Source organism: Amblyomma mixtum, chromosome 3, assembly GCF_055824585.1.
Source record: "Amblyomma mixtum isolate Tamu chromosome 3, ASM5582458v1, whole genome shotgun sequence".
NCBI classification, from domain to species: domain Eukaryota; kingdom Metazoa; phylum Arthropoda; class Arachnida; order Ixodida; family Ixodidae; genus Amblyomma; species Amblyomma mixtum.
The window spans coordinates 111,579,059-111,605,980 of record NC_143014.1 but is presented as its reverse complement, the minus strand read 5'-3'; the positions used below and the strand labels follow the sequence as shown (position 1 = coordinate 111,605,980).

General features: G+C 44.4%; 1 protein-coding gene and 1 long non-coding RNA gene across 6 annotated transcripts in view; one reads left to right on the top strand and one right to left on the bottom strand.

Moving 5' to 3' along the window:
• LOC149351413 (uncharacterized) overlaps nucleotides 1–26,922 on the top strand; it is a 64,375-nt gene that overhangs the window by 22,022 nt on the left and 15,431 nt on the right. For all 3 annotated transcript variants that reach the window (XR_016290590.1, XM_089580743.1, XM_089580742.1), the window contains exons 2-10: nucleotides 8,315–8,438; nucleotides 10,154–10,297; nucleotides 11,092–11,716; nucleotides 15,505–15,633; nucleotides 16,907–17,584; nucleotides 19,320–20,438; nucleotides 22,924–23,078; nucleotides 25,457–25,568; nucleotides 26,138–26,223. Coding sequence is in view for 2 of the 3 variants with exons in the window: in XM_089580743.1 (XP_089436869.1) it covers nucleotides 8,340–8,438; nucleotides 10,154–10,297; nucleotides 11,092–11,716; nucleotides 15,505–15,633; nucleotides 16,907–17,584; nucleotides 19,320–20,438; nucleotides 22,924–23,078; nucleotides 25,457–25,568; nucleotides 26,138–26,223 (3,147 nt within the window). In the remaining variant the exon portion in view is untranslated. The remainder of the gene's footprint in view (nucleotides 1–8,314; nucleotides 8,439–10,153; nucleotides 10,298–11,091; nucleotides 11,717–15,504; nucleotides 15,634–16,906; nucleotides 17,585–19,319; nucleotides 20,439–22,923; nucleotides 23,079–25,456; nucleotides 25,569–26,137; nucleotides 26,224–26,922) is intronic.
• On the bottom strand, nucleotides 796–5,871 carry LOC149351414 (uncharacterized). Of its 3 annotated transcripts, XR_016290588.1 has the most exons (7): nucleotides 5,590–5,871; nucleotides 5,487–5,524; nucleotides 4,314–4,472; nucleotides 4,080–4,153; nucleotides 3,636–3,731; nucleotides 3,222–3,373; nucleotides 796–2,751 (listed from the first exon to the last, which is right to left on the bottom strand). It is a non-coding gene; the product is annotated as an uncharacterized LOC149351414 (long non-coding RNA). The 3 variants fall into 3 exon arrangements; XR_016290589.1 differs by having other exon boundaries at nucleotides 5,487–5,870; XR_016290587.1 differs by lacking the exon at nucleotides 5,487–5,524 and having other exon boundaries at nucleotides 5,590–5,870.

The window sequence follows — 26,922 nt, the reverse complement described above, 5'->3', positions numbered from 1 at the left end:
GTCTCTGAAAGATAATTGGCGAGAAAGTAGAAGAAAAAGCAACCACATAGCACCAGTGGGATCCGAGCCCACGACCTCCGTATGTCGAGTATTGTGCTCTACCAACTGAGCTATGGAGACGGCTGTCCAATCTTATACCTTACTTTTTCGTTTCACCGTTTCTTGAACCGCTGGACATACCTGAAAAATTTTGGTTAGGAATTTGTACAGCGTCGGAAACAACCTCAAATAGTGCATTTACTGAAAACGTAATTTTAGCCTGAACGCTTTCTCTTTTTTTTTTACGTTCGGCCTGGGATGCACCGCAGCTGAAACAGCACTGACGCGCCATAGCAACGACCTCGTTTGTTAAGGACAGGTACTACCCAGACAACACACCTACATCCTAAGGACGTCCTTGGGAAGTCCGCGGCAGGACTTTACGCACATCCCGCGGATGTCCCGAAAAAATCCTGAAAACATCCGAAGTGAAACGCCGAAAGAAGTCCTTCGGATGTCTGACAAGTACATTTTTGGGACCTTCGCAGGACTGCAACAGGACGTTACTATTTTAATTTTTTCCTTGGCCAGGACCCAATATAACCTCGTGTCCTTTTCAAAAGTGTCGCTACTGGTCACGCATGACTGACCAAAATACCAAAAGCAGAAGCAGTGCCTCATAGCCGCAACAGAACCAGCTTCCGCTTCTGGCATTTCGGCCAACTGCCTATGGCCGAGAGCGATGCTATAGTAAAAACGACACAAAGTTAGAACACAGGCCTGGATTATGCTGCAGAGTGATTTAAAACACAAAGCTTTGGCTAAAATAGTTTTATTCAAATATATGGGGCATGCTGATGATCAGGCCGAATGCTGATTCACAGCTGAATTTTATTTTTTAATAACAGAACATGAAACAGAACTCACATAAAGGAAGCACTAACACAGCTTTAACAGCTCCTCTCAGCCATTTCTCGTTATTAAGAGCAAGTTCATGGATGGTGTGCACATAGACCTTGCTTCGCAATGTGTGTAATAGGCTTCATTAATTATGTTTAGCTTGTCAGGTTAGTATGAGCCAACATTATCACATTTTCAAACTTGAAGCAGTAGGATTCCGATACAATAGGTAGCCAAGCCAACCCCAGATGCAGAGTTGCAAAATAGAGAGATGCAAAATAACTATACGGCTAAAACAGCAGTCATATAAGTCATGTAAGGTCTAAACAGGCTTCGGGATGATTATCTTGGTCAGAACAAAAAATATTAATTGCACTGCAAAGGGCATGACATTAAAACAAACAGTAGCGGCATACTGTAAGGCATGAATATTATATGACTGTCTCATAAATAATGAACGCAACAAAACACAAATATGCCACTCAGTGCCTCATTGGTCAGATGGTGCTCGGCTGCTGACCCAAAAGACGCGGGTTTGATCCCAGCCATTGCAGTCCCATTTCGAAGGAGGTGAGAAGTTGAGAGGCCAGTGTACTGTGCGATGTCAGTGCATGCTAGAGGACTCCAGGTAGTCGAAATTATCTGGAGCCCTCCACTATGGCATACCTTATAGCCTGGGTCGCTTTGGGATGTAAAACGCCAAAAACCAAACTAAAAACACAAATGCAACTTTTTTTTACTGAAACAACAATACAAGCATACGCAGCAGAGGTGAAAAAATCTCTATCACACTGCACGTAGCATAGCTAAAATGAAGAAAATTATGTGACTGCAATAAGGCAACTATTGTCTTATTTAGAATAATCAATGTTCTTAAAACACAAATGACCCTTTCTTGCTATAACAGCAATACAACCCAACTACACAGATTACAAATTAAAATAATAACATAAGCACTATCTGTAAGGATCAAATTTCAGCAAGCATGCAACTAGAGATAAAAGCAGGCATATAGCTGTGCATAAGTAGTAGGTGGCCTTCACGGCAATTAGCATGGTCAGAAGATAAACATTTCAGTCAAGCTGCATGTGGAATGACAGGTTGTCTGACTGCTACAAGGTACAGGAACCGTACTTGTCCCATTCAAAACAATAAAGATTATTAAATCACAAATGAGCCTTTTTTTCGCTATAACAGCAATACATGCACACAGATCAAAGGTTGAAATATTGACACAAGCACAACCATTCAGAATCACATTTCAGCAAGCACAGGACTAGAAATAAAAAGCACGTTTAAGTGTGCATAAGGAGTAGATGGGCTTTAAGGCAACTAGCACGGCCAGAAGAAAAAAATCTAAAACACGCTGCATATAGTATGACATTAACATTAACAAGTTATAAGACTGCTACAAGCCACAGGAACTATGGTCGTCTCTTACATAGACAATAAAAGTCATTAAAATCCACATATCCTCTTTTTTTTTGCTGGAACAGCAATACAAACGCACTACGGGGGTGAAAATTAACTCTAGTAGTAGCAGTCAGGAACAAATGTACACAAGCGTAGTGGGACTAGAGACCATAACAGCAAGTATAGCTCGATACAAGCAAATTTCAAATGGGCAACAAAATCCCCAGCTTGGTCAGAGAAAAAGAAATTGTTCATGCGCAAAGCATCGCATTTATAGACACTTAAGCATACTACAACTGCTAGGTATCAATAAAGTGACACGTTCAAGATATTGCTCGGCTTCTCATTCTAGGCAGTCTTCTTTTCGGTTCTGCTATAGTTTCACCGAAAAGAAGAGTCATGTATACATGTAAAGCAGAAATCCTGCCACCTGGGCCAATGCTGAAATAGGCTGCCTTGCTGGAAGGAAGACAAAAAAAACCCAATACATATAGACACTTCTTTCAGTTCACCTTTTTTTAATCACTGACTGCATTTGAAAAAAAAAAAAACTTGCAGCACAATATACAAATGGCAGCACCTTGACATGGTGTTGGCACCAAATGGTACTTGCGGCAAGGAATTAATCCTTGCACAAGTAAATGTACATACTTCCAGGAGTAAAACCACCACAAACAGACGGCCAAGTAAAGAGAGGTGCGTGAAGACTTCCATGATTCTACATTCCATGATTCTACCTAACTACACAGGCTGATATGCAGAAGTTTTCACGGTATCTATTGAAATAATCTACTGAATTCTGTGCTCTCTCAAAATCAATCATCTCTCAGCACAGTGTCACAGGAAAAATATCAACAGTTTGGAATGAAAAATCCTCAACCCAAGATAAAAAAACAATAAAAAATGTAGCACACTACCAACACACTCACCATTGTTTTCTCAGGAGCACAGCTTTGTTCCCCAGTTTTCTTGCGCATTACCCGTTCAGTTGCATGCCGAAACCATGACATGGCTGCCTTTTCGATTTCTTTCAGCGTAGTTTGCTGTGCCTGAGTTGAGGTCTGCTGGTCGGTTAGGCAACCTATATACAAATGAGAGGGTATATGTTATGTATTTTTTATAGAAAAATATATCTCACCTCTAAACATTTTTTTACCCAAACTTTACTGCATTTCTTTAATTTTGAACCAGCAGGCAAAGGGCATGGGCTTGAGTAACAAAGGATGGCATATTTCTACACATCTTATTACCAATTCCATTGCTCGACCATGCCTTCTGTGCAGGCAGTATGAAAACAGTCCCAAATGCACACTATGAAAGCTGTAATTCTAGCTTGTTCTAACCTGTGGTAACATTCATGGCACTGCAGCCATGAGCCAATGAACCAGATGACAACAAAAATCCATGTGGGTAGTTGTGAACTGCGTGAATGTGCAGATCTGAAAATAAACAATGAAAATTTGGCATTTTTTTTTCGAAGCAAATATCACTGGTCTTGACGCAATCCTACCAAGAGCTACAAATTCAATTATATGCACTTAATGTAGATATTGATTCTGTGATCTTATTTATATTCGAAGTCTTAAAGGGATACAGACACAGTGTTTTGAGGTGTTCATTTTTCTGCTTTTAATGAGACGTAAAAGCCTTTTAATCATGGAAATGAGCTTAAATATCTAGTCCACAGTGTGAACAGTTAAACTGTTTTATATGAGTACTTTTGGTCTCTGTCAGGTCAATGCCAGTGCTGGAGTCCATTATGGCATCATGTGATGGTTAGGACTTACCCCACGTGTTGCTAGTGACTCTGCCAACCAGTCCATATATAGATGATAGATGTCAGCATTGGCTAACAGCTCCTCTGCAAATGATTTTTGGCATGTGGAATCAGCGAAATCAGAGAATTTGGAATAGTAAAACCCTTTGTGCCCACGACACAGATCGGATCACTTATTTGAGTTTAAAATTTTACACCTGTGCTCCTTTAAGATTTGAAATAGCTTCCTCCAAATAATACTTACTGCACATGATTTTGCATATATTCAGCTCACAGAGCCTGTTCTTCCCTTGGCACCATACCAGCTGTAGCTAGAAGCCAGTTCAGATGTTAGAATACTTCGCAGAATGTGAGATGTCTTTTCTCTTGCAGTGTCTCCATCTTGCACAGTCATGTGATTTCTCTAGATCAAAACAGAATTAGGTTCGAAATCAGACCAAGAAAATAAAATCAGGATTTCTAAAGTTAACAGTGGGGAACTCTATTGCTATAGTCAGTTTTAATCATATTGAAGGCAGCTGGCATGCTGTTGTCAGGTATCCCTAGGCAGTACAATTAAACATGCATATACCCTCCATTATGAGCCGTCCATATGACACAGGGGCAGATTTGGCCCTCGCCAGCAAAAAATTCATATGTAAAAACATGCATGACCTCATTTTTTGGATGCAAAAGGCCCAAACAACACATATAGTTCAAATGAAATTGCAATAGTTGTCTTCAATACTATATATATCGAGGTTACAAACCAATAAAAGAAAATCTATGCGCATGCAACAGTTATAAACAGAATACAAAATTAAAACAGCCCCGGCCCGGCTCAGTGGTTACTGCGCTCGGCTGCTGTCCCGAAAGGTGCGGGTTTGATCCACGCCGCGGCGGCCGAATTTCGTTGGAGGTGAAATTCTAGAGGCTCGTGTACTGTGCGATGTCAGTGCCCGTTAAAGAACCCCAGGTGGTAGAAATTTCCGGAGCCCTTCACTACGGTGTCCCTCTGAGCCCGAGTTGCTTTGGGACGTTCAACCCAAACAAATCAATAAACCAAATCAAAATTAGAACAGGAACTTTAGGCGCATATTCAGTCGAATGTTGAAGGCACGGAACATGCGACGAGCTAGGATCTAGTTGCTCTTGCGACTTTGCAGCAGCACACGGATCAGGAAGGGTCGTATGCAACACCATCGCCAGCAGCCGACGCTATTAGCATCACGACGTGCCTCTCGGCGTGTACGCCTGTAAGCAGTACTCCTCGGCACCGTAGCCATTATGCTGTCACCAGATTAATATACTGGCCCCCAGTAAGCTTCTGCTCATGTTGAGCCAGCATCAGTCACTGAACTTTAATACCGCCGCTAAAATTACTTCAAAAGCTAGAAATCACGCTACACGGCTCACACACCAGGCGAGGACTACTTGCCGCATGTGCCATCCGTGTTTCCCGCTGCTGGAACCTTGCTGAACACGTAAAAAAAATTACACTCGTTACGCAACCAACATGCAGTAGGAGCGTCAATAATTACCTGAAATTTTGGTCCAAAAAACGGAAAACTGGCTAATACACGCCTCAAACCATTTTCCTCCATGCCTCAAACCTTCAGTAGTGCGATGACGATGGTGGTGTCATTGAGCTAATGAGCAAAGATCATTTTTAAGCAACATGCACCTAAGACAAAAATAAAACTGTGATCTTAAATAAACAAAACCCAAAAAATAAACAAACCCCAAAAATAAACAAACCCTAAAAAAGGATGTGTGTTATTAATTTTCATGATCACTGCTCTAAGAGCACGAAAAAGTTGCCAGTTGTTGCTGTGGTGTCACTGTCATCGTCAGTGGCTGTTATGGTCGGAAGGCGGGAATACAATTTTGCGTCAAGGTGGTTATGTTGTGAGCTTGGAGGAGAAGAGTGTAAGCTCACCCTCGATAGCTATAACAAAACGGGAATTAGACTATTTGAGCCAGGTTCAGTTAGAGTAATTAGGTCGCCCTTCCCTAATTTCGAAGTTTTAAAGTTTAGGGTTTCTGTATTCAGCTAATGGCCCTTTTGGAATTGCTTATTTTCGTCCTGCTTTTAACGGTTTTTTGGCTCTTTCAAAAAATAAGTACTGGGTTGTGTATTACTTTGTGACATCTTGCGCTTATACATCGCATGGATTATTGTTTACTTGTTCTAAACAGCTGTATCAAGCCCGCTTGCCAAAGACGTCGGAAAAGGACAGTGGAGCGTGCCACTCGAGCGCTCATGAGAATTGTATGGCCATCTGCACGATTCAGACCCTCTGAATATAAACACTTCCTTATAACAACCGATCTGCGACTGTTTTCGGGATGATCCCACCGCGGCTTTTATACGGACGTCATGTCCGTATAACGTTCGAGCCGCGACTGTTCCCGGGATAATCCCAGTGCGGACTTCATACGGATGTCCCAGGGACGTCCTGTTAGGGATGTGGGACGTGCGTACATTTTTGGGACGTCCTACGGATCTTTGGTGTTGTCTGGGTACTGCTGAGGGTACTTTGAATTTCATGCGCTTTGCTTATACTGCGGGAAAAACTTCTCATTTTGCGAAGGGTACTGTTTCAGAAGCACTCATTTTGCTTTGGCGTAGTACGTCTTTTGCAATAAAACTTTTCATGAGCATCCTGCGGCTGGAAGGCTAAATAAATTATCGTAACTTATGCATAACGCAATTTAGCTGTAAAAATACACTCTTGATTGCTTCAAGACATGTCCAACAAAGCTACTGCAGCCTCTTTCTTGGTTGGTTGATGTGGTTTAAGGTCCCCAAGCCATTCAGGCAATGAGGGATGCCGCAGCGGAGCACTCCGAATAATTTCGGCCACCTAGGGTTTTTTAACGTGCTCAGATATCACACTGTCAGCAGGCCTCTAGCATTTCGCCTCCATTAAAATGCGACCGTCACGGCCGGGATCGGATCCGCGTCTTTTGGGTCAGCAGTCGATCACCATAACCACTTTGCCACCGCGACGGCCTTTGTTGCAAGGTGCACTCTATTATGGAGGTCATTCTTTTGTATAAATAGTAGAGTAAAAAAACTCACCTCGGCAGAAGAGACTAAACCGGATTTACCTGCCGAAAGGGCATTACACGCATGAGAATGTTCGCAACCTTGAGAAAAAGAGTTCAGCGTTCTTTTTCCACTAAAAATGGTTGGTTACAAGTCAGCGATTGTTCTGCTTCATCTCACTGGTCTTCCCGTGTGTCGCCGCTGTTTCGTTGCTAACAAAAAACGCCTGCTCACTCTGCACGCGAACCTATTCCTTGCCTGTACATTTTCATCATCAAGCTATCTGTTAGAATTATATAACAGCGCGTTGGATGCACCAAACAGCCTACCGACGCCGTTTTCTCTCTCTCTCTCTCTTTTATTTGGGCAATCATCCAGGCAATCGGTGGCCCAGTATGCTATAAAGAGCTGATACGCATCACGGCTCGTGGTATTCTTTGTGAAACAAGTGCGCGGCTATGGGGAACCTGCGCTGAAGTTTGCCGTGTCGATTGCAGCGCCGTAACACACAGCATAGCGAGAGAAGCAAGCAGTTTTTGGTGCACTCGTAGTGCTATTTCACGCCACCTTCCTGAGCTTATTGGCGTGAGCTTCTGCGCTCTGTCGAAGCCACACGTGGTGCGTGTCAGTTATCTGGGTTATGTCTACAGAAGCGAGGCAAATGTTGCTATCAACCAAACGCGGGCTTCCAATCGTTCAGAATGTGCCCTCGCGTTTGTAGCGGCCCAAGCGACTGACGGCAGCAGTTTTTAGTCTAATAGTGGAATAACTGCAGTGCCACCTGGGCAGCGCAGGCTCCCCATAGCAGCCGCGCTTAAGCAAGCACCCTTGTGTCTTCGCAGATAAAGAAAATAAGTGGGAACATATCGCAGTGTTCCCACTGAAGCCGATACACACCTTCCTTCTGTCTAGACAAACTCGTTTTCATGGGAAAATTGGGAACATCTGAAGCGCGAAAAGATGCCTTCTCCCATCAGCTTAACTAGAATGAAATCGAACTCTTTAAACGCGACTCGGGCCCATCATATTTTTTTTTCACACTGTCCTGATGAGCCCTTAAAGTCTTGCAAGGTGTTACTACTTGAGTCAGCCGGGCGAAGATGCATATTTGGTTTGTTATTCCTACATGCTGAACATATTTGTTTAGGGAATGCACTAAAGCCAGATCTGAGAACAAGGTGTCTTTCATGACAACTTTTTTTGTGTGTGTGCAGGATTAACGGCAGATGTACGGTCACAATGGATCACAAAGAATCAAGCTCGACAAGAGAAACGAAAGAAGAGAAGCGACGCAGCTTACCTACGATGGCTGATTACGGACACGATATTCAAGATAAGGTAAGGGGCACTTGTACAACTCATACTTCTTCAATCAAGTTAATGCACGGCCCTCAGTCCAGGCTTCTAAAAGGCGGTTTCTAAAAACAGCTGCTACCGTTCGCATGTTTCCGCAGCTCCAGTTTTACGCAATATCATCCTTATTGGCACAACCAGAAAGACGGTGCAAGGGGGTATTTCTCAACAGCACAAGCTCTTTTTTCTGAGGGATACAAGATACGACGCCAATTGTGCTCGAGCATTTTATTTTACTTACCCCATTGAAGCCTCTTTTGTACCAGCAGAAAGTAGTTCTTCGGTGTCGGTCATGAAAGAGTCATAGTTTATTTAATTTATCATTACGCTTTATGTGGAACGATCAGTGAAGCAGCCAACGACTTTACGGTCCTTCTACCTCCAGACGCCGCTAGTTTCACCTGTGATTACTTCTAGTACTAATTCCCAATGAAGTGAAATTTACTGTGCCATGAAGCAAAAATTTCTGCATACTTGGCTATAAACCTCCAACCAGGAATATATTAGGAAACAGTGACGTGAAGCATATGTGACGAAATATTGAGGTAAGACGTCAGGTTAAAAATAAAAATAAAGTAATATAGATTTCCAACTTTGCTATTGCAAAGAATGCTCAGCTGGCAAGCAAAGATTTACCGACCACAGAATAGTCTTGATTTTTACAGTCTATTTCGCTGTTTCATGAATGCGCATTTTGGTAATCAACATCTTCGCAGCCGTTTACGAAAAAAAACATCTTCGTTATCTAACATTCCGTAGACATTATTTTAGTCTCTGTTTGCATTCGACTGGAACATGTTTCTGCAGCTGGTACCAGAATATCAGTAACAGATATCAGTTGCGATTAAGTACGCTCCTGGCTTGATGTCAGCCGGATTGAATTTCATCAAATACATCAACTTCCGGACTTACTTACCAGCCTGGAGCGCTCCGTACCCTCCCGGAGAGCTCTAGTCGAAAGATTGCTACTCTCAGTGACTGATGTATTGATGTCCGAACATCTGCAAAAAAGCGTCACTTTTCGAAGAAACATTTAGAAACCCAAGAAGGGCAGAGATGCTTGAGAAAGGGCACAGCGGCGGTGCTACTGCCGAAAGCGGAACAAAGCCTCATAGCTATGTCAGGAAAAGCAATGTCAAAATTACTCACTGATACACCCGACACATACTCGACCCATGGTGTCCTCTTTTCTTAAATATCTGTCAAGCATGCATGTAACAGACTCTGGATCAGCTAGCAGCTTGGCAGTAAGGCCTTGAACATGTCAGTGAGAAAACTAACGTAACAGCACCGGGCTCTCACGGCCGCAGGCACATTGCAAATGACAGAATTCGAGGAAGAGGAACGTAACAAGATGAGGAGCGTGTTTCTTGGGCGCTGAGAATGAAACAGAAGTAATATTAACACGAGGACTGTCAAATATACGCAATCACTAACAATAACGCAATGCGATTAATCGCAGCGTACTCAGTATTTGAAACAGCCTGACAGGAGTGTATATGAATTAAAATAGTCGTAACGCACCTTGACAGTCTTGTTAAATTTAGTTATTTCAAAGACTACGAAGCTAAGTAATTTACGTGAAATTTTTGGAAATACTGCTGACATTACGAGGCACTTACGCAGAAATACGTTTCTTCTCGTGGGGCTCTTGCCGTACCAGTACCTAATAAAGCCCTAATAAGACGTGATCTCCACAGCCACTTGACACACCCCCGTTCGAAGAAGACCAAATGCTGGACTGCGAAAAAGATTTCATGGAATTCCTTCTGAGTCTTCCCCCTGAGCCGCCAACGACATCAAAGTCTTTGGAGAGGACAAGACGACACAGCAAAAGCGCTAAGGTGAACTTTTTCAAGCTCTTCTCATACCCAACAATTCTGGACAAAAGAATTTTTTGAGTGCGAAACTGTTTATGAAAGCAATTTCTTCTGAGTAATGTAAGATTTCACTATAACAATCAATATATCCGCAGATCCCCCGACGGCAGTCTTGTATTTTTTTCTATTCACGTTTTTGCAACCGTCAAAAGCGTTCCCCATTGGTTTTCTACGACAGTCTTAACTGTTCGATGCGATCGATGGAAAAAGTGTAAAATAAAGTTTTTGCTACATATTTGAATAATGGACCATTATCTTTAATATTTCCATAGTAGTGTCTTACATTTTCCAGTTTTCAAAATTATTTCCCGAGAAAGCTGGACATGATGATATGAAACGTGACGGCTTCATCACAGACGCTGTACTGGATGTCTGCGTTCTTCCATACAGCACAATGAACAGCACACGTACCAAAAGTGACGTCACTGTGCATTTGTCTTAGCTTAATCAAAACGAAGGCATTGAGCACAAAAAGGTTCAGAATGAAGAAGCCTTGCAAACTGCTCGCGGATTTGGTATAATGCCCTACTATTAGCAAATACATGATTTTTAACCAGACAAACAAAAAACAAAACAGAGTCAGTAACGTTGATATTAAAACCCTATAAAAAGGAGCCGCCACTTTCTACGTTTTCATCATCCTTCGGCTTCCTGTGAGCGATTCACGTATTCAACCACTTTCCGAAAGCCATCAAATAGGTGTCCTCTTGTCCAGCCCAAAAACGTTTGCTCTTCGTGTCGTCCTTGCACTCGTACAGTCAAAACCCAAAGTCGGACTGGACCACCTGGACAACCTGTGCAAGCTTATGGAACAGCTGGGCGACCTGAAGGAGCAGAACCACAAGCTTCAAAGACGTGTACAGTACCTGGAGGATATGAAGGACCTGCACGACATGCAGAGGCTGCTGGATCCGGACTACACCTACGAAGAGCGCCGAGCGTCGCACCGGACCCCGAGTCCAGGAGGGGGCTCTGCCTCGAGGGCCGAGGGTGAAGACGGTGTGCATAGGAGTAGGACACAGGTGGCACTTCGATCCAGGGACTGCTACCGATCGCGCGAAAGGAGCAAATCGGTGGGGACCCAGGACGATTATGCCGACAGTAGGAGCATGAAAAGCAAGCGCTTCCCAAATTGGACGCGAGTAAAAGAAGCCTTGGGACTGGAACGCTCAGCAGCCGAATGCGAAGGCGCTTCCAAGGGCGCCCTGGCAAGGGTAAGCCCATCGGATGGCGGGTCGTACCCTGACGAGTGTCTCGCCGTCCCTAGTATCGATGGGCGTCGGGCGGCCTGGGAGGCTGGCAGTCCCGATCTCCCTCCGCAGTCGTGCTCGTGGTCAGAGGAGTGCTTCCACGGCAGGATGCAGGACGAAGTCCTAAGACAAGGTGAGCTGGGCGCATTAATTTTTGAATGGCGTGAGCAAAACATTTACAGCGAGCGTAGGGCGCCTTCATTGTACGAAAGGTAAACGTAGGGACATTACTGAGCTACAAATGTTATGCTATGTGCGCAAAAATAGCGGCCGGCGCGCCAGAGCGAAAACGATACCCCTTTTTCCATTTGGACAGATTGACTTATAGAAGTAAATGCCTTATTCTTCCTGTCGCATATTAGCAGAAACTGTATGATTTCGCAACAAGATGAGAAATATTTTGTACTGTCAGATACCGGTATACGTTTGCCACGCTAAGTAGGATTGAATCGAACTTTTATCCCATTGAATAACAGCTATTGCAATTTTTATTCTGAACAATATATCTTAGATGTTTGGTTTGGTTTGGTTTATTGGGATTTAACGTTCCAAAGCTGCTCAGGCTATGAGGGACGCCGTAGTGAACGGCTTCGGAAATTTCGACCACCTGAGGTTCTTTAACGTGCACTGACATCGCACAGTACAAGGGCCTCTAGAATTACGCCTCAATCGAAGTTCGGCCGCCGCGGCCGGGATCGAACCCGCGTCTTTCGTGTCAGCAGCCGAGCGCCATAACCACTGAGCCACCGCGGCGAGGCATATCTTAGATGGTCACGTGCTTTAGTGTGAGACGCACCTGTGACAGAACCGCACTGCACCTTAATTTCCGCGTTGCTGTTGGAAAGAGTATTTATTTATTTATTTATTTATTTATTTATTTATTTATTTATACTGCAGCGCAATTATATGCGCTATGGCAGGAGTGGGAAAAACACAAAATGCAAAATACGCAACAAGATAACAAAATACAGAAAATTGTACAAAGTGAGTGCTAGAATAAAGTTCAAATCACAAAAGAAATATGAAACAAGAAAGGAACTGTTAACGACACGGTAGGAATATTCAGCTATTATGCGTCTTCGATGGCAGTTACAAAACTTTGAAATGGACATGAACGAATAGACCCAGGTAGAGAATTCCACGCTTCTATTGAACGGGAAAAAAAACTGAATTTGAACAAATCAGTATGCGCAAAATACGGCATCAAATTTAGCTCGTGATGACTTCTTGTGGATGATAATGGTGCAAAGTTAATGTAGTGGTTATCTGAGAGCCTTACCGAGGAATGGACGATACAATGTAAGAATTTTAGTGATTCATGTGGCGACGGACGGAGAGCGTGGTTAAATTCAATGAAAGAAGTGTAGAAGAGGGAGAGAAATTGCGATCATAACGATGACATATAAAACGCACAACTTTTTTCTGCTTCTAACATGTTAATATCAAACTGCTTGCACGGGTTCCACACTACAGTTGCGTAATCAAGAACAGGGGGGATTAGAGTTGTATACAACTACAACAGTAGCTTTGTGTCTTTTGGTGAATTGGGTAGCATGCGTCGCAGATGACCTAGTTTTTTAGTGCTTTATTACATACGTAATCAATATTATTAGGCCATGACATGTTATGCGCGAATATTACACCAAGATATTTATACTGAGAAACCCTATCTACCACACGGCCATTGAAAGAGTAACTAAAAAGGGAAACGAAAGACTTGTTACAAAAAGACATGAGGACAGTTTTGTCGAAATTAATTCTCATCTGCCAGGTGCTACACCAACTACAAAGCATATCAAATGACTCTTGGAGATGGCGATGATCATTAGGGCCATTAATTACTTCGTATAAAACAGTCATCAGCGTAAAGACGAATGTTAGAAGAAATGTTATGTGGCAAGTCATTTATATAAATTAAAAAGAGTAGCGGTCCAAGGACGGAGACTTGAGGCCCTCCTGGCGTCACATCAACAGCAGCGGAATGAGAATTATAAGATACGAACTGAGAGAAAGCTAGAAATCCAGTCATCCAAGTGAGGATTGTTTAGTACAGCATTTAGTTTAGCAAGAAGATTGGAATGTAGAACAGTATCGAATGCTTTCGAGAAATCTATAACAAGGACATCAACTTGGTTGCTGACATAGAGGTTAAGTGATATATCATGAGTGAATTCTGTTAATATTGTTACCGTACTAAAACCGCGCCTAAACCCATGCTGAATTTTAGCAAATTATTGGATTCAAGAAAAAGCATGATGTGTTTATGAATGACGTGTTCCAACATTTTGCATGACTGTGATGTCAAAGAAATTGGTCCATAGTTTGACAAGCGCACTCTGCAACACTCTATGCGCTATGCACTCTGCGTCTGCACACTCTATGCGCAACAGGATTTTCTTAAGCTGTTTGAGTGAACCCGTTAGGTGGGGAGTTCACATTGTCCAGAATCATTGGACCATGGAGATCTTTTGCAGTATCAACGTCCACGTCTAATCTTTATATGTGACTTGCTCGTATCCACGAATAACCTTATTATTTGCAGATACTGCAGACCATACATATACATGCCCCAGGCAGGAGGGGCATCCGCGGCAAAAACATGAGTACACATTAACAAGCATGTAGCTGGTCAGAAACAAATTTCACACAAAAATTTCATAACGAGCGAAGTACAATTAACAGCGCAAGAATTGACGCTCCAGTTCTTTAACAAAGTCACTGGCTGCGAAAGTGTGCGAAGGCAGGGAATTCCATTCACTGGTAGTCCTGGGAAAAAAACTATGCTTATAGGTATTAGTTCGTGCAAAAATTGGAGCCAAGGAGTGAGGGTGTGTGTGTCGAGTTTTCCTGGTGCAATGTGGCTTAACACAGTCTGGCAAGTTTAACCTCAGCGTACCTGAGACGCAGTTATGCAAAAAAGCGAGCCGACTAATTTTTCGACGGGATTCCAATGTTTCTATACTATGTTGCCGCATCAATAAGGAAGGAGAATCGTGCCTTTTATATTTGCTAAAAATAAACCGGACAGCCTTTCTTTGGACTCGCTCGAGCTGCAATATGTCCTTCTTATTGTGCGGTTCCCATACAATGGAGGCATATTCGAGCTTGGCTCTAATGCAAGCATTACAAGCTAATAGCTTAACTTCGACAGGTGCACCTTTAAGTTTCCTCTTTAGGGACCACAGCTTACTAATAGCGGAAGAACAAATGGCGGATATGTGCGGAGACCAAGTTAGTTTATTTGTTAGCGTCACACCAAGATATTTATGCGTGTCTACTTCTGTTATAATATTGTTGTTAAGCAAGTAAGAATAGGTGCTGATATTTTTCTTCCTTGTAACTCGCAACAGAACTGTTTTTTGTGCATTTAGTTGCATTCCCCATCGAATGCACCACTCATGAATAGCCTCTAGGTTTGCTTGTAATATTGTATGGTCATTTGGTTCTGAGCATAGCCACTCCTTAACACCTTGAGCCGAAAATAATCATTCAGCCTGCGAATATTCAGAAACTGCTATTTATATGCATAGTTAAGAGCCCCAAAACATGTTACGTAGTATCTATCACTGTTCGCATAAACTGATCCTAATAAGAAAGATTTTCTTTCGTGAATACCTCCGGCCTACGCAGTTTCGATTTCTAAACAACCAGTGAACGACGTGTTGAACGCACAAGATTTGCTTTGTAACGTTAGCTCCGTGGCTCAGATAAGTTAAAACCATCTGTAATCAGTGCAGAGCAATGTTAACAGAATATTCCCAGCGTAATGTCGCTTCTATTTTCTTGATCTACGCTACGCTGGAAATATCACCAGTGTGGAAGAACCGAGAGATAGTTTTTATTTTCACTGACGTCCCGTAGCAATCTGCGTCTGGTTGCATGTAAGTTCAGTGTACCTCACGAATGATCCATGGTCCGCAGCCAGCACGAATTACGCTACCCTTCGACCTGTTGAACCCGTGCGCCGCAAGTCTTCGCCCACATCTCCAACTGGCCTCAGAGACGGGTGCAAAAAGACAGCCTTTGACACCAAGTGCCAGTGCCATTTAGGTACGTAAAACCACTCTAAAAGAGCCTTGCCGTGCAGACATTGCAAAGTATAGTTTCACCTAAGCCTAAGCGGTTTAGTTTACTTAGCTTTAAAGTATTTTCACGACATTTTAAACGCCCAGGTTCCGAAATAGTCCAGAAATTAAAGCTAATGTGCTCCGCGGATCGCTTGCGACCCATATTACAGTATTTTCAAAGACCGCAGTCACAAAAAAAAAGAAAAAGAAAACCTCATAAACCTTCCTCTGGCACATTGCAGCTAGTTTTGGTGTTTTCTCATTGTAAAATTTTCGCTCAGCAAAATTTAGGTTTGGTTTGGTTTATGGGGTTTAACGTCCCAAAGCGACTAAGGCTATGAGAGACGCCGTAGTGAAGGGCTCCGGAATTTTCGACCACCTGGGGTTCTTTAACGTGCACTGACATCGCACAGTACACGGGCCTCTAGAATTTCTCCTCCAAAGAAATTCTAGCCGCCGCGGCCGGGATCGAACCCGCGTCTTTTGGGTCAGCTGCCGAGCACCATAGCCGCTGAGCCACCGCGGCGGCTGCAAAATTTAGCGTATCAAGAACTCGCTGGCCGCAATTATTTTCTGGACGCCAAGCATCAGTGGACTACTGACTTTTTCATCTTGCTCGATGTACATGAGAACATGTGGTTTAGAACTTCGCGTATCCATACGGGCGCAAAGTTTTCTCGAATTGCGTTCGAAGCCCCTCCGCCGTTCTTTTCTTCACAACGCAAAATAAATAAAAGATGACAATAAATATGAACTACAGCATAAATTCAAAGAGAACAGTTTAACGCAGCATGCATCATGTTTGCCTGGTTCCAATCTGAGGCTTGCAAACTAACGATAATCCTGAACTACTCGTATATTTCCATGGGGCTTCGTAAAAAAGTTGTTTAAAAAGGTATGCTCGGTTTTGAACTTTTGTATTCACAATGTGACGTTGACATCAAATTATACATTTCTCTAAAAGCCATATTTACGTCATCATTGCTCTCTATTAAGACTGTGTAATAGACCATAGCTAAAACACTTTATTTAGTACAACATAATACCGTTTGAGTTGAGGCAGTCGTTCAGGCGTTGCTTTTTTTTTTCGCGCTCTTCACGAGGACTTCCTCGCAGCGATCACAGGCTTGCTCGCTCTTGTGTCAATAGCATACGATAGGAAGCCGGCAAGAGGCATGTTACAATCTTAAACTAAATGTTTTATGAGCCGTTAGACGCCCCGTCGAACGACATTTTTCTCGGCGCTTTTTTTGCAGATTCAGACTCCCTGTACCCGGACGTTGGCGATTCTTACGGCTCAAGAGAACTATGCAAGAAAGTTCCCAAGAGCGCGTGGGGAAGAGTGAAAAACCTCATCCAGACGGGCCGTGAGACCGTCAAGAGGCAGTATCCTCCACGAGCTGCAAAGCCCGGCTCTTGCCAGACGCAGTTTCGAGTGGATGCGAGGTTAGACTCGGACCCTACAAGCGGTGGCGCACCCAGTGATCCAGAAGACAGCTCGGCGTCGCGGGGGAGAGACGTGCGCAGACGCAAGACCTCCGACCAGCAGGGTTCATCTGCGAGAAACTCTAGAACGTCAGATGACTTGCAGTTTTTACCGAAAGAGCACTCCAAATCGCACACTTATATACAGAATGCGGCCTACCTCGACGCTGAATGCGAAGGTAGCCGAAAGACGAGGCTTCGGCAACAAGTATCATGCCCGGCCGAAGACGAGTCTTCAAAACTCACCCTAGCTGCTTCAGAGCGAAGCAACGCCCCATCGCCACAATCACCGCAGTCACAGCGCAAGTCTCGCTGGAATCGCGTTAAAAAAGTATTCACCGGAGCGGGCCAGGAAAAAAAGGAAGAGGAGCTACCCGGCGTATCTAACCCATCCAGCCCCGTCTCCACTGCGGTCGTGTTCGACTTGGATGACCTAGCTGCCTATGATGGTTTGTGCCCTTCCTCACTTTCACGTATACGTTCTGCAAAAGTGTAAGCCGTGTTCACAACACGTGAGCTCTTAGTGCACTTACGGTATATCAACGTTTAACGTTAAAGCTTCTCGTTTGTGTAGGTGCGATCAAAACGTTATTCGAAAATGTTACTGACCGATTTGATTTATTTCATAAAAATGGATTGTTAGCGTTATTTTTCGCAGGCTTTTGGAGAAAATTATTTAGATTAACACTGAGAAATAACAAAAAAAAATAATGTGCGAGATTAGGCAAGAACAGGGATGCAGTTAAAAAACTTATTACTTGGAGATGATAAAAAACAAATCACTGTCTACTATTTGCCAGTGGTAGGACGCAGAACAAAAAAAAACAGAAGCAAGGAAATAAAAGAAAAGACTGAAAGAAAGGAGGTAGTGAACCTTGGTATCAAGAACTGTACACAAATCTGGTAAACTTCAATAAGAACATTAGAACTCCCAAATCCAAACTTTTCGCTTGTGGATCATTCCACAGCCCATATGCTCTTTCTGTGTAAAAACTACGATCATTTAGCGGATTACAGCGTGGCGCACAAAACAGCCCTTTGCAACTCATAGCTAAGGGAGGCCATAACATGGCCTCCCGAGTGGATGAATGTGCAGAGTAGTGGCAGCTCTGTTTTACGCATGCAACAAATGTTTTTTTTTAGGCCAGTTTTTATTTTAAACGCTGTATTAAAGCGCCTGTGTCATGGCTGGCACCGGTATAAGCCGAGAATTGCAAATTTTAGAGACATCTGTTCAAAATGTTGTTCACAAAATCTCATCAAGACGCCACTCCTTGATTCTGCATTTTCAAAGACGTCTTTTTCGGCGTGGGAATCTTCCCTTATGGATACTGTCAGTTCAAGAGGTGTGAAAATGAGCGCATTGGGGGAAAGATTGGTTCCTTCTTTTCGGCGGCACCATTATATGACCTGGTATTCGTTGTTGTTGGCCTCTGGTGGAGTGGCACATACCCGCAGTAGGGGATTGGCCGAGGTGCGTTCCATTCGTTGTAGCTATGAGCAGCGCACTGCTGCTTCTTTCTTACCCATTTACGGCAAATAGTTGTTCTTCCGACGTTTTTAATAAAACTAAGAGTTTTAATTACCAGCCAAAAGGGCGGCGGGGAGCGAGCACTCAAGACCATGAGGTGCGGTGCAGTGTACCTCATCAAGCAAAAAAAAAAAACAGTGGTTGAGCACTTCATGTACTGCAACGACTATTACTAAAACAATGAATTTGCTGTCGTTGTTTTTTTTTCATTGAGCCTTTTAACGTTTACGGCTGGGTTATTGTACTATCGGGCCAAATTCAAACGAGGACATGCCTGTGCATTATTCGTCAAGTGCGCTATGCGGCAGTCATTTGGAAGTGGTTTAGCAATATACTCTTCGCATGAACCTTTACGTAGATATGTTAATAAAACTAGCTCCTTTTCCCAGGTGAGCGTAAGAACTAAAAAATTATGCTGTGTTCATTGGTGGTATCTGCGCTTGATATGGCCTGAAACTACATTTTGTTATTAAATTCTGTATTATATATTTCATTTTTATCTTCCATAAAATCATTATTGCGGAAGGCTGGCGATACTTAAAAACAGTTTTCAATAAAATCTCAATCATTCACTCAACCATAGACACTTAGGCGTTTTTTCAGGTGTATTAAAGTTTGCAATGACGTGGTCGCATTTCTTTTATGCAATCCAGGCGAACGAGCGGCACCCCAACGTTCCGAAGATGTCAGCGAAGTACTTCCGAGCAACGCCGTTCCATTATGCCATTCTGCCACTGCCCCAGTGTCAAGCCTGGTTCAGGAGCTGCAAAGGAACCTCAGTGAAGACTTCAATCAGAAAATACTCGAATGGGAAAGACTGAAGGCTGCCAAGTCCGGAAGAAGTCCGAGGCCCGTTCGCAAGTCCTCGGCACCGCATCGCACCGCCGCTGTGGCTGCGAGCAAAGTTCCGCGAGACAAAACCAAGGCACCTCGGCCGGAAAAGAAGAAGGACCTCAACTGGGTAAACCGAGAACTGCAGAAGATGGAACGTGAAAAGGAGCGGCTTTCTCGAGAAACGCACAAGTTCCAGGAGCGCTCAGTGCGTTTGCATAGGCTTCGCCAGGCGCTCCTTAACGCACCGGCCAGTAGCAACGAGGTGCTTGTGCGAACATCGGCTGGGGAGTTTCGTTTCGAAGGGATCTCCAACGCTTTCACCAAAAAACTGTACGAGTGGGAGACCAAAAAGGGCGTCGTGCCAGAGTTCTCCACCATAGCGCTGCTGGATGCCAGCCTTCAGACGACGTGCCGCAACGGGGACAAAGCGCTGCCCAGCAACGTCCGTGGCCTATCGAGGTCCGAGTCCAGCGTCGCCGAGCCAAGCAACGCGCAGCACTCGAGGGCTTCAACGAGTTCGTTGCCTTCCATGAAGCCCGAGACTCTTCTGGCCCCTGAAGAAAAAAAGGAGGTTTCGCGCTCTCGAGCAAACTCCGAGCCGGACTTGTGCAGTTCGGAATACAAAAATGACAACGTGGCGGCCAGGCCTCGGACGGTCAGCGTTGGCTCCGCAGAAGCAGGATTCGCGCATCCCGAAGTGACCTGGCTGATTGACAGTGGCTCCGGGGAAATCGACGACCAGTTCGAAACGAAGCCATGCCAAGAGGCAGGCGAGACAAAACCTTCAGAGGACAGCTACTATAACCTGCTGGAAGAGAACATGCTCCTTCTGGAACAATTAAGGGCTAAAGAAAATGTCTGTGCACGCCTGGAGGCCAATCTGGAGCGTCTTGATGAGCGGCTGGAGCTCATGGCTTCTAGGCACCGAGAAGAAATCGGTGAGTTAAAGAAATGTTTTGTTGTACATTCCTGAACGACACTGTGAACAGCCGTTGAAAATGACGAGCTGTTCGTGAGCAGTATGCGAAGTCATCCATGCTGCATGCGCGCAGAGACAGATGAGGAACGGCGACAAAGAATAGGTTGGGGCAACCGAAAAGGAAATAAAAATAATATGCCCCTGCCTGCACCACAGGAACGGCGACAGCAGGAATGCATTGAGCTGTATTCCTTCTTACACTCCTGTATTATCACGCTTTTTTTTACGAAGTCGCAATGAACTCCTTCGCTCGCCATTTTTCTTTCCTTCCTTCCTTCCTTCCTTTTTTATTTCTCTCCTTCTTTCTTTCTTTCTTTCTTTCTTTCCTTCTTTCTTTCTTTCTTTCTTTCTTACTTCCTTTCTTTCTGTCTATCTTTCCTTCTGCCTTCTTTTAGTTCTGTTTTTTCCGACTATGGAGGATGGAAGTTGCCGAGGTAAAAGCCTAATGCCAGCTGTTCGATGAGCCATTGATTCCCTTAACCCCTTTTTCGACTCGCCCTATTTAAATTAATTTCAGCAATGCCGATGTGGTTGGCGGAGAAGAGCACAAGATTTTTCACCGAGAATATAAGCACTTGTTTGGAAGGGAAGTACAGTTAAGCTCAATGCCAGGGCATGCAGAGCTGTAGACACTTCGCTTGGCTATATAGAATTGCATTTCTACCTTTCAAGTGTTCCCACGTTACTGTTATAAACCTTGCAAACGTATATAGGAGCATGGCTTGCTGGAAATCATGTTAGTCGCTGCTTAAGCTTTTCACAGAAATTTTCTCGTCAACACCAGTTGTAACGTTTTACTTCTAGAAGTTGCAATTGGTTCCCTAAATTCTCCTTTCATTTGTCTTCTCGACATTCTTTTTTGCTCATGCGCAGCCTGACGACTGACTCGTTTGTTTAAGTTTTCTTGAAGGAAACAGTTTTTCAAAAAAAAAAGCCAAAGACTGAACTCATCAGTGTGAACGAAATAAGCGTACAACCCTAGCAATCATACCAGCTAACTGCAGATCAGATAACATTTGTTCCCTAGATCATGTCAAGTCGAAATGCCTGAAAAAACTCTAACAAAGCAAGCAGGTGATTCTAATCATGCTGCTAAAGCGACCACATAATGTAATAGCATTAGCAACCTAATTATACTGTCGGGAACAAAAGGGCTGTGCTATACACTATCTGATGCGTGTCCGGCTACTCTTTTTTATGCACATCGCACTTTATTATCTTCCCCCCGCACGCGTATCCCACAGCACCAGCCACCAGCTATAAGTTGCCAGTCATCGTTCTCGCACTGTCACGTTTTCAAATTCCTTTCTTCTTCGCACAGCTGCAGAATGGAACGACCTTCCAAACAGCGTTGCTGTAGTCACGTGCCCATCACAGTTTGTTGAAAATGTTAAAAGTTCCTATTATTGTAACTATGTTTTTTTTATCTTACCAACCCTTATGTAGCACCCCTTGTTGGAGCCTTTAAGGTAATAAAATGAAATGAAATGAAATGAAATGCAAACCTTGCTATCTATCTCGACAGCTGGTGCTGTCGTAAGATGGCGCGGCAGTGAAGTCTAACCGAAGCTCACATGGCATGCACCACTATTGCTCCCGACAGTGCTGTCGCTTTTAGTGCAGCTAAAGATAATATTTCGTCTGAAGGTGGCCGTCGTCATCGATACAGTAACCCAACATGAAATGGATAAAAATACCGCGTCTGCTTGTGGTGCACCATGGTACTCGGTAGTTCCAACGACCAACTAAAGCAGGCACGAGCCCATGAGGTTCATTTACTCCTGTGACGATTTAATCATTCTTGCCTGGCACTGCACAACCGTGGCACTGCGTTCTTTGCATTATGCATTTCAACTTAGTGACGTCTGTGAAGGTTTCACTCGTGGGTGAGGTCAATCCTGGTGTTCAGACTGTTCGTACAGTCGCTGCGTCAAGTAAAGCGAGTGACAAGTATTGTACAAATATTCAGATGACGTGCTTTCCTCACGGAGCACTAGGTGGCATTTCGTCATGATCGTGCCCCATTGCTCCTTTTTACAAAGAAACATCTAAACACTCCTGTTGCGCTACATTTATGACCATTCAAACGCAGTGGATGCGCGTATAAGAGGCTCAGTTACAATCGTACAATCATGACTAGTGGATGCATCACTAAAGGAACAAAAAGAGCTAAGCATTTTGCTTAGCAGCTTAACCCCAGCGCGAAAATATAGCGATTTTTCAGCTAAGTGGAAAAGGAGAGCCGAAGGTTTCGGTACTTGCGCACGTTACCATACAAAACCACTCAGCCTGCACAGTAGCGCTTGGGAGGGGTGAATGGTACCACACGGCAAGTTGTGAACACCTCCTGGTCAGTGCAAAACCGGCTGAACAGTGCAATGTCCCCGATATTAGTGCGCCACTGCGGACGTTTCTAACTAGTTATGGGTCACATGTGAACACAGAGCGCTATCGAGAGAGCCTTTGGAATGCACACCGGCCAGCAGGTGCACAAAGAGGCTCCCTTGCATCCCTGAAGGCTGTCGCGGACTTCCGCTACCGGCTGGAGGACTTGGAGAGGTGCAACTTCCGCCTTCAAGAGGAGCGCAAAATGCTGCAGGTAAGCACCGTGCACAGTACTTTACGAATGACCTCTTTCGCTCGCTTTGCTTTGTGGTTACATCAACCCTCTCTATCCCCTTTGCATCCTCGCTTCCCTTCCCCAATGCAGAGTAGTCAAACAATCTTCTGGTTAATCTTCTCGTCTTTCCTCATCCTATTTCTCTCACCTCGTTGGTTATGTTTTTTTTTTCGTGTGTGTGAAATATGAAGGAGACTCCGACATACACCAAGGGTTGAAAAGGAAATCCCAACTTTTTTTGGACCAACTCAGTCCCTGCCCCTGAGAAAAGGACCAAGTCGCTCCAAAAATGTTGGGATTTCCTTTTCAACCACTGTCCCAATCAGACGGAGTTCCGTCGAACATGTTCCCGTTCAAGTTTTTACGGAGCATGCTTGAGACGACATGGAGGTGAAAGACACATGGTCAATTAGTCAAATATTCGAATACTTACGGCTTCCTCGTTGCGCGAGCACTGCGGTGATCTGTCCTTGGCCTCAACCAAAGACGCCGACTGTGACGGAGGGGGGGGGGGGGGAATCTACCTTCCCCCCCCCACCCCCTTGAAATTTTTTCGGGCTTTCGTACGGTTTCGGACAAATCGACTAAATAACTGAAATTGTTTAAAAGTTGGACGAACAGGACAGCCTGAAGCACTGCCTTAAATTACCGCGGGTGCATAGGTTTGTCTCCCATCAACGGAGAAGAACGACAAAATATATCTAGCTCACCACGAGGGGAATCGACTGGTAACGGGAGGTTTTCAAACGTCTCCTGTTCCAAGTATCTATGTGGAACCAAATGAATGGCTACTTGATAAGCACAGGTTTTCCATTGGTGCATAGTGTTTTTTAAGACTTCGAAACCGCCCGAACACCCAAATCATGTCTTGACCCGAAACATCATCTATGAACGTACCTTTCAAAACAAGCTGTCTGTAACTCCGACTATTCCTTTTCGCATGAAGAGCTCCACACAACACTAGTTTTGCTATCTCTTTCCCCGTTCTTGACAGAAAAGGCTTGCTCCCGGGGACGAGGCAGTCATATCGTGCATCCTGACCTCAAAAAAATATAACAAAAATGTTGTCGCTGAAAAACGTTATTTTTTTAATTGTTAGATTACTGTGGAAATATTTGTATAGCCCAGTGGTTTTTACAAACGAAGAGTCTGTAAAGAGTTTGCAATATTTGAACTGTTACCATGCTGTGGAAATATTCGTGTTGCCCAGTGCATTCTATCACTTCGACTAAGGACGTTATGAATGTCTACCGAGAGTTTATGTATTTTTAGTTTGTTTTGTTCATTTATTTATTAAATATTTTAAGAACCATGTGGTCAATCTTTTTAGCATATTCGCTCCACTAGAGACAAATAAAACTGATGTCTATATACTTATCCTCTCCGCCTCTGTATATCGGTTGCTTAACAGCGTAAGGCCCATCTGAGTGTGTGCAAAGACGTGCGAACCTACAGGGACGATCTAACAAAGACTAAACAGTCGCGAGGATGAGTTAGTACTCTTGCGCACGGCTGCTTATTTCTGCCTGAAGCAAAGTACAATAGAATGCAAAATGTGTTGATTTCTGTATCTTTACGATAAAGACTATGTAATTTACTACGCGCATACTGTTACAAAAATGATATGACGCAAAGATCGTAAATTGTTAATAAAATCCTCCACCCTAGACGACTACTAAATTTCATAGTACTAAACTCCATTGCTCAGAAGTCAGCTCGTTACTTCACTGCATTGTCAAGCATAGCACGTGCTTCATGCGTTGCAAAAGTTGCAGTATCATGCCTCGTGCTATGATTATACTGCCCTTCACCCAAGCTGTTGTCTTGCATTTGAATTTTCTGTTTTTGCATGAACACATGTGGAAAGGGTAGTGGCTGTCAGTGAAACCAATTATTCTTTCCCACAGAAGTTACAAAAACATCATAGCTGGCACATTAAGTGCTAAAAAAAACATGCACTTATAGTAAAAAACGACACAACTAAAACCAGTGACGCACAGGGCAGTAGTATAATGCGCAACACAACACGTCAGTTGTATTAAGAACGAATGGTAGCCGACGAAAACCTAAACAGCAGAGTGGACACACTGAGCGAGATTAAAGACAAAAACAAAAACAGCCCTTTCTGCGCAATCTACAGCACAAAACGGTAGCACAGCAGTAGAGAAGTGCCAACAGTGTTATTGCCAAGCTCTACGGTACGAGAAGGGAGTGGACATTCGTTTATATTTTGAAATACGAAGAAGAGGGAACTGAGTTACAGAAGCTTGTTTCGGCTGCATTATAACACCTGTTATTTTTACTATCGCCCAAGAAAGTAGTGCTGAGCGTCCCTTTCTGGAACTGCCCACATGCAGGAAACCATCCGTTCGCACAGCCAGGAGCAGGCGGCGTTAATCTGGGACATCGTAGACAAGGTCAAGGAGCTGCAAGCTATGAACACGGACCTATACAGCAGTGACGCCGACGGTAGGAAGTCGCCGAAGTCTTTCTTGATGATTACATGTTACAGTTCGAAAGCCGACCACGGCCATTACGTAACAGAAAACGAAACGTTTGGTATAGAAAATAATTCATACGAATATTTTTACATGAAAGCAAAACCGATATCCTTTCTTTTAAACAAATTATTTATCTCGGCAAAAAATAATGGTTTCCATCTTTTGGTGCACTCTTTGTTTGTTTGTTTGTTTGTTTGTTTGTTTTTTAGAATGCGTAACTACAGCACGCAAATAAGCAGAAACCACTCTGCACGTGTGTATCTGGTATAACGTAGGCGTTGTATGTGTGACGCACTCATGAGAAATAAACATGGAATAGACAGCCAATGTTAACACCTACTCAGCTATCCCATCAACCTTTTGGGCACCTTGTTGGACTTGCAATGAATGTCCAGTGGCAGCTAAAAGACGAAGTAAATAATAAAGGCAGAAAAGAACAGATTTTTAAAAGACGTCGCGTCTGCCCCCTGCGGCAGCGCGACCGGGCACGCGGCGGGCAGGGCGTACGTGTGGCCAACTGTTGTGCGTCTATTTCAGGCGAGCGCCGGAGGACGTCTTTGATGCGGCTCGATGCAGACGGCTTGGCGCGCATTCAACAGCTCTCCGAGCAGCTCCTGCAGTCGGTATGCAACGCTCTTCTTTCCGAGCATGCCGGGAACGCGCGCGGAATGCGTCGGCGCTCCCCCGCGCCGCGCTGGCCGCCGGTGGCCCGCACGCGGGGCCCCACGAGCGGGGAAAAACAGCCGTCACGTGGCCGGCTTTATTGTGACAACGGCGCGGAAGCTTCTCTGCTGGCGCTGGGCCCGACCGAGTGCGGGCTGGCTCCGGTGGCGGCCCACTACCCGGCACAGCAGTGCTTTGAACTCGGCGGGCGCGGCGCTGCGCATGCACGCCCCGATTCCGCCCCAAATTCTGTCCGATGAATCTCGAGAACGAAGCGTGGTGCGAATCAAGCCGAAATTTTTAAGAAGCTTAGCGAAAAGCAGCCGTGTCTAAAAAAAAATAATAAGTAGGACGAAAGCAGTAACGAGGGCTCCGACACCTACAGTTAAACAATATGAGGCACTCTGCAGCGGCGTGCTCTTGTCAACGCGATCCCATGCGTTGAGGCACGCAGCGCCGCTCAATACGACAAAAAATGAACCCCTGCGTAGGCGGGTATGTCGACGTTCTTGCCAAGGCACATGCGCTCTGTTCAGAGAGTCGCCTTTTGTTGCGAAAGCAACACTACGCGACACGCCGAGCCATGTCGCGGAGCTGACGCAAGGCCATACTGCGCATGCGCGAGGACGGCGCACAGCTGGCGCGCCGCCGCCATCGCT